Source organism: Dipodomys merriami, unplaced genomic scaffold, assembly GCF_024711535.1.
Source record: "Dipodomys merriami isolate MVZ:Mamm:240054 unplaced genomic scaffold, mDipMer1.0.p SCAF_57, whole genome shotgun sequence".
Classification (NCBI taxonomy): domain Eukaryota; kingdom Metazoa; phylum Chordata; class Mammalia; order Rodentia; family Heteromyidae; genus Dipodomys; species Dipodomys merriami.
The window spans coordinates 1042984-1062213 of NW_027206146.1; the positions used below are offsets into that span (position 1 = coordinate 1042984).

Consider the following 19230-nt stretch of genomic DNA (forward strand, 5'->3'; position numbering starts at 1 on the left):
TTTTTGCTTATGTGGTGCTGGGGAATCGAACCCAGGGCCTCAGGCATGCAAGGCAAGCGCTCTACCACTGAGCCACCTTCCCAGCCCCACACCAGAGGATTTTTTAAAAAATGATTTGAATCCCGAGTTATTTGTAGTTTCATACATCTCCCAGCCTTCATGGTGAATGTCCCCTCTGTCCACTGCTCCCTTCTCCATATGTTTTCTGCTCACTGGCCCTTGATGTAGTATTAAGGAACTGAGCTTTTAAATTTTATTCCATTTGAGTTCTTTTAAATTGACTTATTCTACATATGGCTGGTCCATGCCATACTGGACACCAAAACTCCAAGAATATTCTACGACCATAAATAAAAAGGTCCCATTGGGCAGAGAAATGATAGAATTCTAGCTCCTGCAGGGAGGAACAAGTTGGGCTTCTTCCTCAGTTTCCATAGTTTGTACCTGCCAGAGGAAGAGGGAGTTGGCGGAGTAGATGTGCGCAAGAGGCCGCAGGTCTTGCCATCATGGTGATCTGCCTTCTCATTTTCTCCCTTCTTTTCCACCTCATGTCCACACATTCATAGCTTGGTGAGGTATGAGCCCCTGTACCCTTCCCACTCTGAGTTACCCAACCCCGCTGCAGACAGGCCCCCACATCACACACAGCCCCACTCTCAATGTTCACAAACTCATGTTTATTCACAGACAGACAGGAATGGGGGGGCAGAGCCGTGCTCACTGGGAACCCCCAGGGCCTGGCAGTTCGGAAAAGGTGATCGTGTCCAGTGTGTGTCACGGGGGACGGGCAGGCTGGGGCAACCCCCTGGTCTGCACCCTGCTGGTCGAGTGTCTGTCCCCCTCCTTTTCTGAGACATCTTGCCTTCGACTTGCTCCGGGGAGAGCCGTTGCTAATGCACATCAGGGGTGTGTGGGGTGGGAAATTGGGAAGGTGCGGGCCGGGCGGCCCCGCGGTGGTGTCCAGGGCTTGAGGGGTCAGCGGAGGAGGTCAGGAGGCCAGGCCGCGCAGGTGGGCCTTGCTGTCCGCCTCCTCCTCCTCCATCTCGAAGGCTGAGTGGTCTTGGCTGTCGAAGCAGGAGGCGCTAAGGAAGACGGGGGGCACGGGCGGAGACTGAGGTGGGGTCCCGGGGGAGGGCGGCTCTTCCTTGATGTGTGCTGGGGTCAGGGGAGGCCCCTCGGCCTCCTGCTTCGGCAGCGGCGAGGACGCGGCCTGGGCCTGCAGTGCGGCCGCCCTCTCCAGCTCGGCCCGCTCCAGCTCGGCGCGGTGGCAGCGCTGGTGGCGCAGGAGGCTGTAGGCGCGGGAGAAGCGGCGCGGGCAGCGCGGGCAGGGGTGCGGGGCCGGGCCGCCCGCGTGCACCTGCGCGTGGCGGGCCAGGTCTGCCAGGCGCTTGAACTCGCGCTGGCAGCGCACGCACTGGAAGGGGCGCGCGCCCGAGTGGGTCACGCCGTGCTGCCGCAGGTGCGCGCGGCGCCGGAAGCCCTTGCCGCACTCGGGGCACCAGAAGCGGGGCTCGCCGGCAGGCGTGCGGGCCGGGCCAGCCTCCCCTGCGGGCTGCGCGCCCGGGCCGCCCTCGGCGCCGGCGGCCGCGCCCTCGCCGGCCTCGGGCCCCTTCCCCGAGTTCCGCGAGCCCGCGGCCTGGCCGGGCGGCGGCGCCAGCAGGCTAAGCGGGCCGTGCACGCGGCGGTGCTGGCGGAGGTAGGAGGCCAGGCGGAAGGCCAGGCCGCAGTCTGGACACACGAAGGGGCGGTCGGTGGAGTGGACCAGGCGGTGGCGCGACAGGGACCAGGGCCTGGCGAAGGCCTTGAGGCAGACGGGGCACTGGTGGCGCTTGGGGCGCGGAGGGGGCCCCCCGTCGGCCTCGGGGTCGCCCTCGGGGCGCAGACACGGGTGCGCCTTGAGCTCGCCCTTGGTGGCGAAGGCCTCGCGGCAGCGCAGGCACAGCAGCGTCCAGTCGGCCTGCAGCAGCACCTGCTTCTCCTCCTGCCTCCCGGCCGCCCGCGCCAGCTCGGCGCGCAGTTCCGCCGCGCCGGCCTCCGCCTCGTCGGGCCCGGGCGCCGCGGGGGCCGCGCCCGGCTCGGCGGCCACCGCCGCGGGATCCACCGGGCCCACGTCGTCCTGAGGCCCCGGGCCCGGCTCCGCCTCGGCCTTGGCCGCCGGCTCCGCCTCGCCGCCCGCGTGCTCCTGTGCCAGGTGGCGCCGCAGCTGCGCGGGCTCGGGGAAGGTGCGCGGGCAGGCGGCGCAGCGCAGCGGCGGTTGCGGGCCGTGGCCGCGCAGGTGGCGGGACAGGTGCGCCGGCCGGCGGAAGGCCTTGGGACACAGTGGGCAGGCGTGTGGCCTCAGCCCCGAGTGGCTCAGCCGGTGCCGGGAGAGGTAGTAGGGGAAGCGGAAGAGGCGGCCGCAGGTCGGGCAGGGCAGCGGCGCCCGGGCCGCCCCGGCACCCCCCCGGCCCCGGCCCCGGCCCCGACCCCGGCCTCGGCCCCGGCCCCGGCCCCGGCCGCGGTGAGGAGGGCTGCCCTGGGCCGGCGGGGGGGGCTGCGGATCCATGCCTGCAGGGGGCGGGGCGGGCGGGGTCAGGGGGTCGGGGAGACGTGGGATGGGGGCAGAGGTGGAGGGGGGTCAGGGGAAGGGGAGAGGTGAGGTGGGGTCGCAGGGGGAGGGGAGTCAGGGGGTGTCAGGGAGAGATGGATGGGGACAGAGGTGGAGGGATGGGGGAGGGGAGAGGTGAAGTGGGGGCAGAGGTGGAGGGGTGTCAGGCGGAGGGGAAAGTTGGGGTAGGGTTGCAGGGGGAGGGGGGTCAGGGGGTGTTGGGAAGAGATGGGTGGGGACAGAGGTGGAGGAGTCAGGAGGAGGGGAGAGGTGGGGTGGGGTGGAGGTGGAGGGAGTCAGGGGTGTGAGAGAGAGGTGGCATAGGGGCAGAGGTGTTGGGGGTTGGGAGGGGAGAGGTGAGGTGGGGGCAGAGGTGGAGGGGGGTCAGGGAGAGGGGAGAGGTGGGGTAGGGTCGCAGGTACAGGGGGTCAGGGGTGTCGGGGAGACGGGCATGGCCAGAGGCCCAGATGGAAAGGGGGATGTGAAGCCCAGAAGCAGAGGTGGAGCAAGATTGGAGACAGCAGGAGACAGAGGCAGAGACAGGAAGCGAGGGAGAATCCAGGAGAGGGGGTGTGGGGGAGAGGGGAGACAGAGAGGGGCAGCATGGAAGGAGCCAGAGGCAGTGTGGTACGGACATGGGGGAGGTGTGCAGGGGCAGGAGAGGCAGGGAAGCAGAGACACAGGGAGAGAGCAGGACATACAGAAGAGGAGACAGGAAGATCAAGTCAGCCAATGCTTTTGCTCTGGGGTCCCAGGTTCAATGCTCTGGGAGAGGCTGGAAACCAGCCTGAGGGGCCCAGGTGGAGGCTGAAAGCTAGGACAAGGAGTGCTCAGACTCCTGGGTCTGAGGGAGGAGGCTGGGCCTGGACCCCTGGGTTGAGAGAGGAAGCTGTGGGGTCTGGACTCCTAGGTCTGAGGGAGGAGGCTGGGGTCTGGACCCCTAGGCCTGAGGGAGGAGGCTGGGGTCTAGACTCTTGGGTCTGAAGGAGGCTGGGGTCTGGACCCTCGGGTCTGGAGGAGCTGGAGTGTGGACTCCGGGTCTGAAGGAGGAGGCTGGGGTCTGGACCCTCGGGTCTGAGGGAGGAGGTCTGGGGTCTGGACCCTCGGGTCTGAAGGAGGAGGCTAGGGTCTGGACCCTTGAGTCTGAGGGAGGAGGCTGGGGTCTGGACTCCGGGTCTGAGAGAGGAGGCTGGGGTCTGGACCCTCGGATCTGAGGGAGGAGGCTGGGCCTGGTCCCGGGTCCAGGGCGGACAGGATGGGGACCTAGGTCCGGTGGAGGAGGGGCCGGTGGAGGGTCGGCGCCTATACCCGAGGAGCGTCCGGGGCCGGCGGGGCCGTCCCGGGAGGGGGTCCGGGCGGCCGCGGGACGGGGTGGGTGGGGCGGCGGGGGCCGGGCGGGGGCAGGCGTTCCGAGCCCCGCTCCGGCTTCCGCGGGCGAGGTCTGGAGGCCGGGGCCAGGCGGAGCCCCGCGCCCGCCGGGTCCAGCTGGGGCCGCCGCGCCCGGTCTTACCTCCGCCTCCTGCGCTCCTTTCTTCCTTCCCGGCGGACGGTGGCGGCGGGGGAGGGGGGTAGGGGAGGGAGGAGGAGGAGGTGGAGGAGGAGGAGGAGGAGGAGGAGGCGGAGGAGGCGGCAGCGGCGGCTGGCGCGGTGTCACCGCCTAAACCGTCCCCCCGGAAACCCTGCCTGTGGGTCGGAGCCTGGAAGAGGAAAGAGTGGCTGGGAAGCCGGAAGCGGGGGACCGGGGTGGGGGGCGGGGGAGGGGGCGGCCGGTCTGGTGGCCTCCCGGACACACGGATGCCTCCCCTCTCCTCCGAGGGACGCGGACCGGGGCGGCGCAGGCCGGGCCCCGTGCGAGTCCCCGGGGACGCACACGAGGGGACCCTGGCCCCTCCCTCCTCCGAGCCTCGTCCGCCCCCCCCAGCCCCCCCCCCGCACGCACGGCACCGCACACCCGCGGGCTTACTGAGCGCCCACTGTGAGCTAGCTCTGTCCTTGGTGCTGGCCACACAGGGGCCGGACCAGGCCAGGGTGGGGCCGGTGGACGGATGGGTCGCCAGCGAGGCCCAGGGCCGGGCAGGGGGGCCGGGCACCGGGGAGGCACGCACCGGGCAGCAGCGGGGAACGCTGGCCCTGGGACTGGAGCGGGGTGGAGAGGCCTCGGAAGCTTTCCTGGAGGTGACAGCGCCACCCCTGCAGCGGCCTCGGGGGGGGGGTGACCCTCTCAAAACCAGCAGTGGGACAGACAGGCAGGGCCGGCTGCAGGAATCCACGCGTGCTACCTGCGCGCTGTCCGGCGGCCAGGACATGCCACACGTTGTTGGCACAGGGTGGGGGGGCTGTCCCTTGGGTGCAGTCTCAGGGTGAGTAGATTCTGGAGCCCCCACAAACCAGCAATTCCAGGAATGTTCTCTTCAGACAGATGCAGAATGGTGCCGGACACCAGGCCAGGCCAGCATAGAGTCGGCTGCCTGCCTGCATCTCATGCCTGTCATCCTAGCTACTCCAGAGGCTGAGATCTGAGGATTGTGATTCGAAACCAGCCCAGGCAGAAATGTCCCAGTGAGATTCTTATCAACAATTAGCCACTTAAAAAACAGAAATGGTGCTGTGCCTTGAGCTAAAGAGCTCAAGGGACAGCACCCAGGCCCTGAGTTCAAGCCCCCACGACTAAGAAAAATAAAAATAAGTCAGGCACTGATGGCTCATGCCTGTCATCCTAGCTACTCAGGAGACTGAGTTCACAGTTCAAAGCCAGCCCAGGCAGCAAAGTCCATAAGACTCCTATTTCCAATTAACCACCAGTAAACTGGAAGTGACTCTGTGGCTTAAAGTGGTAGAGTGCTAGCTGTGAGCAAAAGAAAGCAAAAATAAATATAAATAAAATAAATAAAAAGTCCATCAGTGAGAGGAGTGATGAAGTTACTTCTTGTAAGGTCCATTCCTGGATGGCGAACAGACCTCGCCCAGTACCTGCGTTACCTAGGCAACTGGGACACCTGGAAGAGGTCACATCCGAATCCGCTGAGGTCACATCTTAACCTGATGTAGCCACACCTTTCTCCCACCTGATCCCACTTCCCTTTACCTGGACACACCCTTCCCCACCCCCTACCCTATATAAGGCCTAAACCGGGGCCAGACTGCCCTTTTTCTTTTGCCAGCCGCTTGGAGTGCCAACCTTGCCTGGTCCCAGCAGGTCTACCGAATACACCTACCCCTTACCTGAATACCACGTGCGTGGTGCAGTTCTTACTTGGCTACCTCTTTTTAAAAACCTAACACTTCTGACCTGCCCAGTGGAATACCAGGTGCCTATAAAAAAGAATAGAGAAATGCATGGTGTAAAAACATGGACTATCGGGGCTGGGAAGGTGGCTCAGTGGGAGAGCGCTTGCCTTGCATGCCTGAGGCCCTGGGTTTGATTCCTCAGCACCACATAAAGAAAAAAGCCGGAGGTGGCACTGTGGCTCAAGTGGAAGAGCGTTAGCCTTGAGCTGAAGAGCTGAGGGACAGCGCCCAGGCCCAGAGTTCAGGCCCCATGACCAGACCAAAAAAAAAAAAAAAAACCATGGACTATCTCCAAATGATAGCTGTGAAGGGAGGGGCCCGGAGGAGTGAGAGCACGCAGCCCGCTGACGCTGTCTGCTTCTCAGAGGATCCTGAAGAAGGAAAGAAGAGAGAAAAAATAGCATAACCTTACTTCCACGACTGGGACCTGCTGCTCTCCCCCTCCTTCTCCTGTATCTTTTGAGTCTGAATCCAGAAAATGGATTCTCAAACAGATAAATGGGAAATAAACAAGTTGAGACACAATAAATGCAGCCAGGTGCCAGTGACTCACATCTGTTACCCTTGCTACTTAGGAGGCAGAGTTCTGAAGATCCAGGCTCAAAGCCAGCCGGGGCAGAAAAGTTCATGAGCCTTTGTGTCTTTGTGCGTGCGTGTGTGTGTGTGTGTGTGTGTGTGTGTGTGTGTGTGTGTGTGTGTGTGTGTGTGTGTGTGTGTGTGTGTGTGTGTGTGTGTGTGTGTGTGTGAGTGTTGCTTGTGGGGCTTGATCTCTGGGTCTGGGCGCTGTCCCTCAGCTCTTCAGCTCAAGGCTAGCACTCTACCACTTGAGCCACAGCGCTACTTCCAGCTTTTTTCTTGTTGCTTATGTGGTGCTGAGGAATCGAACCCAGGGCCTCAGGCATGCAAGGCAAGCGCTCTACCACTGAGCCACCTTCCCAGCCCCAGTCTTTTTTATTTTTGGTTGGTTATGGGGTTTGAACTCAGGGCCTGGGCACTGTTCCTGAGCTCTTTTGTTCAAGGCTAGTGCTCTATTACTTTGAGACACAGCACCATTTGCAGTTTTTGAGTGGTTAATTGGATAAGAGTCTTAGAGGGACTTTTCTATCTGTGCTGGCTTTGAACTGTGATCCTCAGATCTCAGCTTCCTGAGTAGCTAGGATTACAGGCGTGAGCCATCAGCACCTGCCACTCACCATCTTGCTATCTCAACCTCCTTAGTGCTGGGATTACAAGTGTGTATCACTGTGTATGGCTAAGTTAGCATGATATATTTAAGGTTCTTCATGTTGTAGCATGTTTTGCTGTTTCATCCCTCATTATGACTGAATAATACATTCCATTATATGAGTAAACTAGACTATCTATTGGACGTTTGGGTTGTTTCTATATTTGGCTATTGTGAATTGCATTTTTATAAACATTAATGTAATGCCAGGCGCTGGTGGCTCACGCCTGTAATCCTAGCTACTCAGGAGGCTGAGATCTGAGGATCGCGGTTCAAAGCCAGCCCGGGCAGGAGAGACCGTGAGACTCCTATCTCCAATAAACCACCAGAAAACCGGAAGTGGTGCTGTAGCTCAAGTGGTAGAGCGCTCGCCTTGAGCTGAAGAGCTGAGGGATAGCACCCAGGCCCAGAGTTCAAGCCCCACGACTGACAAAAAAAAAAAAAAAATTAATGTAAAATAAGTTTGTTTAAACAGCCATTGTGAATTCGTTTCCTGTGCTTGATGGTCTGAGAGGATTCTTTTTTCTTTCAAAAGAAATTTAGAAACAGGCATGACAGGACAGACAAATCCAAGTGGGAAAAATAAGTGGGTGGTGTCGAGGGAGTTTGGGGTCTTGGGTTGAGTGACCAGAGCCTGAGGGAGAGGCCAGAGCCCCATGCGCTGTACAGAATCTCCCAACCCAGGCCAAGCACACACCGAGAAGCTATTTGAAAAGGCTGAAAAGGGGAGTCCTACGAACAGATTCATATTGTGGAGAATTTCCCTTAGGACCTTCGTGTAGAGGCGGGAAGGGATGATGAGACAGACCAGGCCAGAGAGAGGAGGAGGCTCTCAGTCAGGGTGCTAGGGGTGTTGTGCCAACATCCAGCCCTGGCAGGAGGCAGGGCTGGTGCTGATTGGCTCAGAGAGGCCCTCCTGGATGCCACTCCTCTTGCCCAGCCTCCTCGTTGGCTCCACTGCTTGCTTCCCTCCTTCCATCACCACTTGAGACCACCCTATGGTCAGGGGTCATGGCCTACCCACGCACTTCCTTTAATACCCAATCACCACCACAGCTCATGGCAAGTGACTTCTCCATTTCCTTCCATCTTTTCCCCACATCCATTGACCACAAGAGGGAGGGCTGGGATAATCGATTTTGCTCACCATAGGTTCCAAGGAGAGAGGGTTATAATGCCTGCCATGGAATTAGTACTCGATCAATGGATCAATCACACAGGAATCTATCTGTCATCTGATGGGCGGGTCCTGAGAAAGCAAAGTATGAGAGCCTGGCCTCTTCCAGGTCTCTTGGGATATGGGTCTGTGGCCAACAGGTGTGGTCTCTGGGGTCTGCTGTGTTTACTAAAGGGCAGGTCTAATTTCTAGGGGATGTGACAATCAGAGACCAGCCTGTATCTTAACATATCAAAATACATTAAAGACATAGGGCAGGACACTGGTGGCTCACACCTGTAATCCTAGCTACTCAGGATGCTGAGACCTAGGGATGGCTGTTCAAAGTTCATGAGACTCTTACCTCCAGTGCCCCACCAAAGAACTGGAAGTGGAGCTGTGGCTCAAAGTGACAAGAGTGCTAGCCTCAACAAAACAAAGCAAAAAAAAACCCTCAGGGACAATGCTCAGGCCCTGTTGAGCCCCACAGCTGAACAAAAACAAAAACATCCCAGAGACACAGGGCTCCATTTAGATGAGACTTAACTGTGTGCAATCTAAGACCCAGAACTTTGCTGGTATGAGCACTTGTACTGACTTTATTTCGGGGGCCTCCAGTCAGGCATGATGGTGTATCCCTGTAATCCTAACACTTGGGAGGCTGAGGCGGGAGAATCACAGTTCAAGTCCAGTCTGAAGGACAAGCGAGACCCTATCTCAAAAAAGAAGCAGAGGAGGCACATTCTAAATCCCAGAGGGAGAGAGCCCAGGACCAGTGAGTGACACAAGAGTGATCAACAGGACAAGGTTTATTGGGGGTGCTGGAGACATGGGGCTGTGTGACAGACGAGGAGGCCTAGGCTTATGGGGGAACACCCTAGCCAAGTCCCCCATTATTCTCGGGCTTCCGAGGAACAGAGAGACAAACTGACAGAGATGGAGACAGACAGGTGCTACAGATTGGGAGGGAAGTGCAGAGCCAGCCAAGCCACCTCTACGGGAGGAGGTCGCAGGGCGGGCACGCAGAGGCTGGTGGCTAGCCCACATACTACAGGGGCCAGGGTGAGCTGGTCTCTAAGAGGATGGCCAGTCCATGAGGGGTGGGGGGTCCGGACCAGTCTGTTCTGCTCAGGGGAGGGGTGAGGAGGGTCGGTCCATTCCGCAGGGGGGGTGGGCGGGGGCACCTACCTGGTCCTCTTTCGGTGCAGGGTATGGGATGGGGGAAAGGCAGATTTCGGCTATATCTGTTTTCTGGGGTCGCCAGGGACTGGCGGGCAGTTCAGAGGCAGGATGCTTCCAGAAGGACTTAGGGAACGTGATCCCCGCCCCAGGTCCCCCATGTCGCTGGGAATGATGGCTCTCAGGAACGGGGCATGTGGGGAGACCCACTTTTCGTTCCTAGGTCCCCACATCTTAGGCGCCTGCTGATTCGGGGGTTCCAGCACATGTTTGGGGAGGGGTTGTCTCTAGCTCTGGTCTCTGTGGATGTCAGCGGTCACCCATGTGGTCCTCGGGTCCCCCCCCCCCGGGGCCAAGTCATCGGCTTCCTGTGGTCCCCAACATGGGGTGTACGCGTGGATCGGGGCAGGCCGGGACCCGGTCTGGGGGTGCGGGGGGGGGGCGGTCTCCGGGCGGGACGGGCCTCCGGGCTGGCCCGTCAGTCCATGCCTCGGTGCAGCTTCAGGTGCCGGGAGAGGTTGCTGAGCGTGATGAAGCCCTTGCCGCAGATGTGGCAGGGGAAGGGCCGCTCGGGGCCGTGCAGCAGCCGGTGGCGCTTGAGGTAGCACTCGTGGCGGAAGAACTTGCCGCACTCCAGGCAGGGGAACGGCTTCTCCCCGGTGTGCACCAGCACGTGCCGCTCCAGGTCGCGCGGAGAGCGGAACAGCTTCTCACACTCGGAGCAGCCGAAGATCTTCTTGGTGCTGCGGCCCGCGCTGGGCGCGGGCTCCCCGGGCTCCCCAGGCGCCGCGGGGCCCTCGGCCGCCTCCACCTCCGCGCCCCCGCCACCCTCCCCATGGCTCACCCGCCGGTGCTCCTCCAGCGCAGCCAGCCCCGCGTACAGCTCCCCGCAGTGCCCGCAGCCGTAGGTTGCGGGGCCCGCGTGTGCCTCCAGGTGCCCGGCCAGGGCGGCGGCCGCGGCGAAGAAGGTCCCGCAGTCGCACTGGTACAGGGTGTCCTCCAGGGGCTCGGTGGGGACCTCGGCGACGCCCTCGGGAAGCAGGGCGCCCAGCTCGGCCAGGCCGCCGCCGCCACCAGGCGGGCCAAGGAGCAGGGCGCCCCCCCAGGCAGAGGGGGCCGCGCCCTCTGGCCCAGCGCCCTCGCCGCCAACGCCCACCTCCGGCCCCAAGCCCTCGCCGCCAACCTCCAGCCCCGCGCCCCAGACGTGCCCGGGCGGTGGCGCAGCGCCCTGCAGGTCATGCGTGAGCTTGTGCCGCTCCAGCAGCGCGGGCGCGTTGAAGTCACGCTCGCAGCGCGGGCACTTGAAGGGCTTCACGTCGGTGTGCGCCGCCCAGTGTGCCGCCAGCTCGCGCCCGTGGTCGAAGCGCCGGGCACAGGCGCCACAGGCGAACGGGGGCAGTGATGCTGCGGCCGCGGCAGCCGCCTCCGCCAGGCCCCAGCTGGCCGGGCCCGCAGCCTCCGCGCCGTCTCCTCCTCCGCTGCCGCCGCCGCCGCTGCTGCTGCTACTGCCACCGCCGTCACCGCCACCGCTGCCACCAGCTCCCGCGCTTCCTGTGCCCCCGCACACTGAGCAGGGCCCAGCGTTGCAGCAGACAGCGCAAGGGGCGCCCAGGGCCGGCAGGCCAGGGCTGGGCTGCAGCGGGGCGCGCAGCGGGGCCGGGAGCGCACCACGGTGCTGGCGCTTCAGGTGGCGGCCCAGGCTGGAGCGCGAGGAGAAGCGCAGCTCACAGACCAGGCAGCAGTAGGGCTTCTCTCCGGTGTGGACTACCTGTGGCCCGAGCAAGGGCACGATCAGGCCCGGGGAGGAGCGCCCTGCCCCAGCCCTGCCGGGCCCAGGCCTGGACCCGCTGGCACGGCCTCATCCCCCAACTGGGACCCGTTCTCAGGGGGTCCCCGGAGCCCTGGAGCTGCGCCGCCTGGCTAAGCCTTACTCCTTTTCAACTCCCTGACAGAGAAACGAAGGCCTGGGGGCTCTGTGCGCTGGCAATCTGTGGTTCAAATCCCAGAACTCAAGGAAGTGCCCTTCTAGCTCCTGGACTCAGCCTTTTCCCCCATCTCGTTTTTGTTTTGTTTTTCAGGTCCTGGAAACCTAGGGCCCAGGACCTGGGTTCTGTTCCTGACCTTTTTGTTTGTCTTTCTCAAGGATAGTGTACCACTTGGGCCACAGCATCACTTCTGGCTTTTTTGAGTAGTTTATTCGAGTCTCATGGAGTTTCCTGCCTGGGCTGGCTTTGAACTGCAATCCTCAGATCTTAGTCTCCTGAGCAGCTAAGATTCCAGATGTGTGAACCACTGATGCCCGGCTTCTTTTGGTTCTTTGGCAGTACTGGGTTTTGTACTCAAGGCCTGCCCTCTTGCTAGGCAGGTGGTCTACTACTTGCGTCACGCCAGCTCTTTTTAGTGCTTTTTTTTTTTTTTTTTGTCAGTCCTGGAGCCTGAACTCAGGGCCTGGGCACTGTCCCTGAGCTTCATTTGCTCAAGGCTAGCACTCTATCGCTTGAGCCACAACGCCACTTCTGGCTTTTTCTCTGTGGTACTGAAGAATCGAACCCAGGGCTTCATGCATGCAAGGCAAGCCCTCTACCACTGAGTCACCTTCCTAGCCCCCAGTGCTGGTTATTGCTGAGGCCAGGTCTCTCCTCATACTCAGGCCTGGGCTGGTATGCTCCTTCGTGTGCCTCCTCTACAGTTAACAGGCACACCCACTAGTGGAGATGGAGGGCCACATACTTATTTTACTCGGGCAGGCCTAGAACGGGTTTTCCTTGATTTCTGCCTCCGGAGTAGGTGGTATTACACGCTGAAGACAGACCACTCCCAGTGCTGCTTGGTGCTCTCTGCCAACAGGGATGTCTCCCATCAATGAGGGCACACATTAATCTCCTTCCCACCTCAGGACCTTGGCACTTCTTCTTTCTGCTTGCATTGGTTTTCCTACATAGACTCCTTCTTTGTCCACCTGTCACCCTTCCCTGATCTTCCTTCCCAAAGGTCAACAGTGACCTACAACTCTTCCTGCTATCCTCCTCCTCACTGATGTCAAATGCTAAGGGAACTTCCTGTTTGCAGAACTGCTTCATCCCATCCCAAGGAATACAGGTTCCCTGGGCAGAACACACTCAGCCCAGGAAGGCATCGGCTGCTTAGATGACAGGAGGCACGCTTCAGCTGGCAAAGGTACTAAGCTCATTCATCTGGGTTGAGGTGGTGAAAGGGAAGTGTCCCTCCATCCGGGCCACGGGCAGAAGGCAAAGAGTTTGCCAAGGGAGCAGGCAGGTGAGTGTGGTGGAGCCCCAGAGCGGGGTCACATCCAGCCCGAGAAACTCACCTGATGATGCAGCAGGCCGGTGGAGTCCCTGAAGCCCTTGGGGCAGGCGGAGCAGCGGTAGGGCCGCTCCCCAGTGTGCGAGCGCAGGTGGTTGGCCAGGTTGAAGCTGTGCTTGAAGCCCTTACCGCAGCGTGGACATGCGTGGGGTTTGAGCGCCGTGTGGCGGGCGAAGTGGCGCCGCAGGTCTGAACGGTAGCGGAAGCTTTTGCCGCACTCGCTGCAGTGAAATGGGACCCGGGGGGTGGCGGCCGGGGGCGCTGGCGCCTGAGCCGCCACGGGGACCGGGGCTTGGGGCGCGGGCGGAGGGGCGTCGTCCATGGTGGCAGGGGTATCAGTGGCGGTGGTGGGCGTGCTTTCTGGGGTAGGGAGACACAGGAGAGGGTGAGGGGAGGGTGCTTGGGCTCACCAGCCTGGCCCTACCCCACCCCGGTGTTCAGGAGCCCCACCCTCAGGTCACCAGCCTTCCCCATTCATAAAGTCCCAAGCTCAGTACAGACCCTCCCAGGCCCCGCCCACACAGCTAGGACCTCCCCCTCCTCGGATCCCCGCCCCCTCCCTCTTGCTTAACCCCAGTGTTCCCTTCAGGCCTTTTTCCCCTCTACCCATAAAGCTGGGAGGACAAAGATCTGGGGCACAGCACACTTGGAGGGCAGCCCTGCAACCACAGAGCACACAGATGACAACTGTTTTCTCTGAGAGAAAAGGCTGAAGTGCCGGTCACCACCTCCAGAAGGTGGGCGCCCTGCGCTCCTGGGCTTACCTGAGCCGCGGCCGGGGCAGCCGAGCCGGATCACCACCCTCCCCTTCCCCTTTAGTCCACTGTTCTGGCCAAGCACCTGGACTTCCACCAGCTACGCACATGGCCCCTAGGCCGGTTTCCAATCCCCACACTACCTTTCCCATCTTCCCCATGTCTGTCTCCATGCTACTCCAGTCATCTCCTTCACCCTATCCCGGCCACTACTGAGCCCCCTCCGCACTCTCCCACTTTCACTGCAAAGGACTCACAGTGGCACCAAACCCCGCCAAATTCCACCCCTCCATCCGGGACACCTTCCTAAGCAGGCTCATAAGCTCCACCCCTTCGACTCCAGGCTCCTCCCACCTCCCTCTCGTTTGCTGAGGCTCCAATGGAGGAAAGATGGAAGTGCAAGCTCTCAACCTAGGACCCGCCCCCATTCAGCATCGAGCCCCGCCCCCTCACAAGCCCCACCCCTTGAATATACCGCTCCATTAATACCCACAGTTCCCCACCCTCCGCAAAGCCCCGCCCACTGTTCTTCATGATCCTGGCCCCGCCCCAGTCACCAGAAGCCCCGCCCCCTACTCCCCGTGGAAAATGCCCCCCCACCAGGCTGCTCATCGTACCCAGACCCAGAAAACGGGCCCTCCCGCCCCTCTCCGTCGCCCTGAAACGTGCTGCCCCGGTTGCCGGGGCACGGGCAGGTCCGGCGGCGCAGGCCGGGCCAGTCCACCTCGAATGCGAGGGGCGGAGGTCCAGGAGACCCGGCATGACCCCGAGAAGCCAGTGAAGCCAGTCAGCTTTCCTCTTTAATTACTTACACCTCCCTCTGGGCGCCGACATTTTGGGCAGCGGGGGCAGCGTCACTTCCACCCGCGGGGCCCCTCGACTTCCGCCTCCTTCCCCCGCTCCCGACCCCGCCTTCTCCCGCCCTCTCGGCGCCCTCTTCCCCCCCCCCCACACCCCGCCCTTCTCCCTCTTCCCTTTCCTTTCCCAGAAGCCAGCCTGGCGCCACCATGGGTGAGGGCACGGGGCGGGGCAGGGCGGGGCAAGGGACGGCGGGGGCTCTGCCGACGCCCACGCCCGGGGGTGTGAGTGGAAGAGGTGAATTCTCGCCCCGGCTTTGCCTCCTCTGGTGCCACCTTGTTCAATCGCGTTAAGGAAAAAACAGAGAAACCGAGTGCTGCAAGTGCAAGAAGGGTAGAAAGAGCAGGCACCATCTTACCACTTGGCCTCCTTGGGCTCTGAAGGCGCCAGGCGCCATGTTAACTACGGGCACTAAGCAGACATTTCCCGCTTCTCAGCTATTCGGTCCCTGTCCTTGATTGGGTCCCCGGCCGGGGCTTTGTGGGAGGAAAGTCACCTCCACGAGGTGGGGGACGTGGAGGGCCACATCCCGCGGAGGCGCGCGCAGGCGCGGCGGCCCGCGGGCGGGCCCGGCGCTTAGGACCCAGGGAGTCCCCTTTGTTCCCCGCGGGCGCGCTCCCAGGGCGGGCCTGGCCCGCGCGCCCCCGCCCCGCCCCGCCCCGCCGCCGCCGGGGGCATGGCCCCGCTCTCCCGCCCCTTCCCACTAGACCGGCCCCGTCGCCCCTCGCGCGCGCGCGTGCGCGCACGCGCGTACGCACACACAAAAGCGAGCCCAGGCGGCATGCAAATGAGGTACCCAGAGGCCGGGGGCCCGGGAGGGGCGGGAGAGGGGGCAGCCCGCGGCGGCGCGCGCTCAGGCGCGCCCCCCGCACCTGCTTCCCGTGCGCGCTCCCGCGCAGCCGGCCCGGCTCGCGCGCTCAGACCCCCTCCTGGCAGCCCCAGCAGCCCGCGGTCCCCGCGCTGCTCATTGGCCGCCGCCCCCGCAGGGCCCGCCCCGCGTGCGGGCTCCGCCACGCCAGGCCGACGAGCGCGTGCGCGGCGAGATCGAGCGTGGGGGGAGGGTCGAGGGGACAGCCTCCCCCTTCCGCGGGGCTGCGCAGACCCACTTATGGTCCAGGCCATGCTGAGGTCCGAGCCTCTGTATCCTGGAAAGGTTGCCCCTCCGGGGACCTGAGGCCATGTGTTTATTAAAAGGGGATGCAGAGGCTCGGAGCGCAGCTCGGCGGCGAATAGCTGGCCCACCCGGCCCGTGTGAGACCTTGGGTTAGACCCGTAGCACACACGCGGACACGCGCATGTGCACACTCACAAGCGCGTTGCTGGGCATCGCAGCTCCTGGTGCTAGCCGCCCCCGTGCTCCTCCTCCGGTGCCACTCATCCTTCCCACAAGTGCAAGTCCCCTTTCCTGAGGACCAGGCAGTGAACTAGGCTTTTTTTTTTTTTTTTTAGTCGTGGGTCTTGACCTCTGGGCCTGGGCGCTGTCCCTCAGCTCTAGGCGAGCGCTCTACCACTTGAGCCACAGCACCACTTCTGTTTTTTTTGGTGGTTTATTGGAGATAAGAGTCTCACAGATGGTCTGAGAAGGTGGCTCAGTGGTAGAATGCTTGCCTTGCATGCATGAGGCCCTGGGTTCGATTCCTCAGCACAACATAAGCAGAAAAAGCCGGAAGTGGGACTGAGGCTCAAGTGATAGAGTGCTAGCCTTGAATTGAAGAGCTGAGGGACAGCGCCCAGGCCCAGATTTCAGGCCCCACAACCAGGGAAAAAAAAAAAAAAAAGGGGGTCTCACGGAGGGGCTGGGAAGGTGGCTCATTGGTAGAGTGCTTGCCTTGCATGCATGAGGCCCTGGGTTCGATTCCTCAGCACCACATAAGCAGAAAAAGCCGGAAGTGGGGCTGGAGGCTTAAGTGGTAGAGCACTAGTCTACAGCTTAAGAGCTGAGGGACAGCGCCCAGGCCCAGAGTTCAGGCCTCATGACCGACCAAAGCCCTGGCTGGCTTTGAACCTCAATCCTCAGATCTCAGCCTCCTGAGTAGCTGGGGTGACAGATGGGAGTCCCCAGCGCCTGGCTCAGGGCCTTTTTTCTCTTAAACCTCATGTTCATTCCATTCTGTGTCTACAACATGCTAGCAAAATTCATTGTACAGAGGAGGAAAGTGGCTCCGACAGGTGAAAGGCATTTTCGGAATCATTGTTGGCACACCTCGGACTGAGAGACCTCAAGGTGTCCCCTGGCTCCACTTGAACTATTGGGGTTTGAGTTTTGGTCCTGCCTTTTAACTGGCGGAGGGAACTTGGGAAGCTTTGTGCTTTTCCAGGCCTGTTTCCCCTTGTGCAAAAAGGGTAAAGTGGGCTCTCAGTCAGGGTGACCAGGCTCCTCTGGGTGCAGTTGTCCCCAGGGCGTGTCTGGGTGAGTGCATTCTGCAGAAGACTGGCCTCTGAGAGGGAGTCGCCTACGCAGCACTTGAGCGGAGGGCCAACCCCTGTTTCCTCCTCTGCCGATCCCTTGGACCACTGCCCTGCCTGCCGGTTCCCACCCCATTCTCCATGTCTGCCATTTCGGCCTCACGGTTCCACGGAGGCGGTTTTGAGGCCCGCACCGTCGGATCTCTAGCAGGGCTCCTAGCGGCGCCATTTACCAGCCGGTGGGAAGCCGTCTCGCCGTTTCCCCCCCCCCCCGGAAGGCGAGGCTGTACTTGTGCATCTGGGTGAATGGCATCCCTCCCCTGGGCAGGGGGACGGGTGAGACGGGGAACCCCGCACTGACGCCGCCCCTCTCTCCTCCTAGCCGGCTCTGGTGGTGCTCAGACCCAAGTTCCCCACCGCTCCATGGACACCCCCAGCCCAGATCCGCTGCCTTCGCCTTTGCCCGGGGAGGAGGAGAGACCTTTGGCTGGACTCCCGCAGGTGCCCAAGGGCCACCTCCGCCGCCCTCCGGGCCGAGCCACCTCATCCGGGCGCACGCTCAGGGCCTCGCGCCCTCGGAAGCGGGGCCGGCCCCCCAAGTCCGGGCCGGAACCTGCGCGGGCGCAGGGGCCGCCAGCACCCGGGGACGGCGGCGGCCTCCTGCTGATCGATGACCAGGGTGTGCCTTACACGGTGTCTGCGGGGGATGCGGCGGGCGTGCCCGCCGGCTCTGGGCCCAGCCGAGCCCCGCACTTCTGCCCGGTGTGCCTGCGGGCCTTCCCCTACCTCTCCGACCTGGAGCGCCACAGCATCTCGCACTCGGAGCTGAAGCCCCACGAGTGCAAAGACTGCGGCAAGGCCTTCAAGCGGTCAAGCCACCTGCGGCGGCACAGCAACATCCACGCAGGCCTACGGCCCTTCCGCTGCGCGCTGTGCCCGCGCCGCTTCCGCGAGGCCGGGGAGCTGGCACACCACCAGCGCGTGCACTCCGGGGAGCGCCCATACCAGTGCCCGCTGTGCCGCCTGCGCTTCACCGAGGCTAACACGCTTCGCCGCCACTACAAACGCAAACACCCCGAGCTGGCAGGAGTGCCCGTGCGCCTGTGCCCGCCGGACCCCAGACCCGCGCTGCCCTGGGGCGAGGAGGGCGTCCCCGCAGCAGCCGACGCCAGCCTGCCGGGTGAAGGCCCCAAGGCCGAGCACCCCGCCTGACCTGCACCCCCCGGGACGGCTTGCTGGTGCTGGCCAGGGCGTGGAGGCCCGCACACCCCAGTCTGGGGCGGGGCCTGCTCTTCAGGGACACGTGGCCTTCGGCTGGGTCTCTCCCGCAGACTGCCAGGCTCTCCGAGGCTGGAGCTGTGGAAATAAACCCCTGCCTACTGGCCGCCGGAGTGTGTTCTGTAATGCCTCCCCCCCCCCTCCGGTGTTCTCAGACCTTCAATGCCCTGAAAGGAGTGTGTGGGACCCGACAGAATGGCCTAGAAAAAGCCTTAGCCTGTTTTCCATCTCCATCAGACCCAAAATATTGCCCCGAGCCAGTGGCTCAGGCCTGTCATCCAACTACTCAGGAGGCAGAGATCTGAGGATCGTAGTTCAAAGCCAGCCTGGGCAGGAAAGTCCGTAAGACTCTTATCTCCAATGTTTCAAGTGGTAGAGCACTCGCCTTGAGTTGAAGAGCTGAGGGACATCGCCCAGCCCACAATTCAAGCCCCATGACCGACAAAAACAAACAGGCCCCAAATAGTCCCTGTTCATAGTCGAAACCACTGGGTTTTCCTTGCCAGTGCTTGGCTACACACACAGATTCAGCTCCAAGTGTGATGCAGAGTTTCTAGGAAGGAAAGACTGAGTTAAAGAACGACAGTGTAACTTTTTTTTTTTTTTGGTCGGTCGTGGGGCTTGAACTCTGGGCCTGGGCGCTGTCCCTTCAGCTCTTCAGCTCTAGGCGAGCGCTCTACCACTTGAGCTACAGCGCCACTTCCGATTTTCTGGTGGTTTATTGGAGATAAGAGTCTCACGGTCTCTCCTGCCCGGGCTGGCTTTGAACCGAGATCCTCAGATCTCAGCCTCCTGAGTAGCTAGGATTACAGGCGTGAGCCACCAGCGCCCGGCACTTTTTTTTTTTTTTGGTCAGTCGTGGGGCTTAAACTCTGGGCCTGGGCACTGTCCCTGAGCTTTCACTCAAGGCTGGCGCTCTACCACTTGAGCCACAGCACCACTTCCTGTTTTTCTGCTTATGTGGTGCTGAGGAATTAAACGCAGGGCCTCGTGCATGCAAGGCAAGCACTGTACCACTGAGCCACCTTCCCTGTGTAATTTAGTGGTAGAAGTTTTTTGGGGGGGAGGGTTCGTTGTGGGTCTTGAACTCTGGGCCTGGGTGCTGTCCCTCAGCTCTTCAGCTCAAGGTGAGCGCTCTACCACTTGAGCCACAGCACCACTTCGTTTTCTGGTA

General features: G+C 61.9%; 3 protein-coding genes across 9 annotated transcripts; 1 reads left to right on the plus strand and 2 right to left on the minus strand.

Annotated features, from left to right (window-relative positions):
* Nucleotides 1-660: 660 nt before the first annotated feature.
* Nucleotides 661-4271, minus strand: Znf579 (zinc finger protein 579). The gene is made up of 2 exons (XM_070000631.1): nt 4098-4271; nt 661-2547 (listed from the first exon to the last, which is right to left on the minus strand). The coding sequence occupies exon 2, from the start codon at nt 2543-2545 to the stop codon at nt 989-991; it is 1557 nt and encodes a 518-aa protein (XP_069856732.1). The 5' UTR covers nt 2546-2547; nt 4098-4271; the 3' UTR covers nt 661-988.
* A 4775-nt stretch (nt 4272-9046) lies between these two features.
* Nucleotides 9047-15296, minus strand: Fiz1 (FLT3 interacting zinc finger 1). Of its 5 annotated transcripts, none has more exons than XM_070000637.1 (3): nt 15245-15296; nt 12764-13119; nt 9047-11203 (listed from the first exon to the last, which is right to left on the minus strand). In XM_070000637.1, exons 2-3 carry the CDS (start codon nt 13079-13081, stop codon nt 9914-9916), a joined length of 1608 nt encoding a protein of 535 aa, XP_069856738.1. In that variant the 5' UTR covers nt 13082-13119; nt 15245-15296; the 3' UTR covers nt 9047-9913. The 5 variants fall into 5 exon arrangements, with proteins under 5 accessions (XP_069856738.1, XP_069856733.1, XP_069856734.1 ...); XM_070000632.1 differs by lacking the exon at nt 15245-15296 and adding an exon at nt 14731-14977; XM_070000633.1 differs by lacking the exon at nt 15245-15296 and adding an exon at nt 14327-14396.
* On the plus strand, nt 14515-18162 carry Znf524 (zinc finger protein 524). Of its 3 annotated transcripts, none has more exons than XM_070000638.1 (2): nt 14515-14525; nt 17161-18162. In XM_070000638.1, exons 1-2 carry the CDS (start codon nt 14522-14524, stop codon nt 17988-17990), a joined length of 834 nt encoding a protein of 277 aa, XP_069856739.1. In that variant the 5' UTR covers nt 14515-14521; the 3' UTR covers nt 17991-18162. The 3 variants fall into 3 exon arrangements, with proteins under 3 accessions (XP_069856739.1, XP_069856740.1, XP_069856741.1); XM_070000639.1 differs by lacking the exon at nt 14515-14525 and adding an exon at nt 15075-15164; XM_070000640.1 differs by lacking the exon at nt 14515-14525 and adding an exon at nt 16974-17017.
* Nucleotides 18163-19230: the final 1068 nt, after the last annotated feature.

Excerpts from the sequence above, each read along its gene's own strand:
- Fiz1 (XM_070000637.1), bottom strand. The coding sequence starts at position 13,081 with ATGGACGACGCCCCTCCGCCCGCGCCCCAAGCCCCGGTCCCCGTGGCG. Across the intron at positions 11,204-12,763 it reads CCGGCCTGCTGCATCATCAG|GTAGTCCACACCGGAGAGAA; the intron begins GTGAGTTTCTCG and ends CTCGGGCCACAG.
- Znf579 (XM_070000631.1), bottom strand. The coding sequence starts at position 2,545 with ATGGATCCGCAGCCCCCCCCGCCGGCCCAGGGCAGCCCTCCTCACCGC.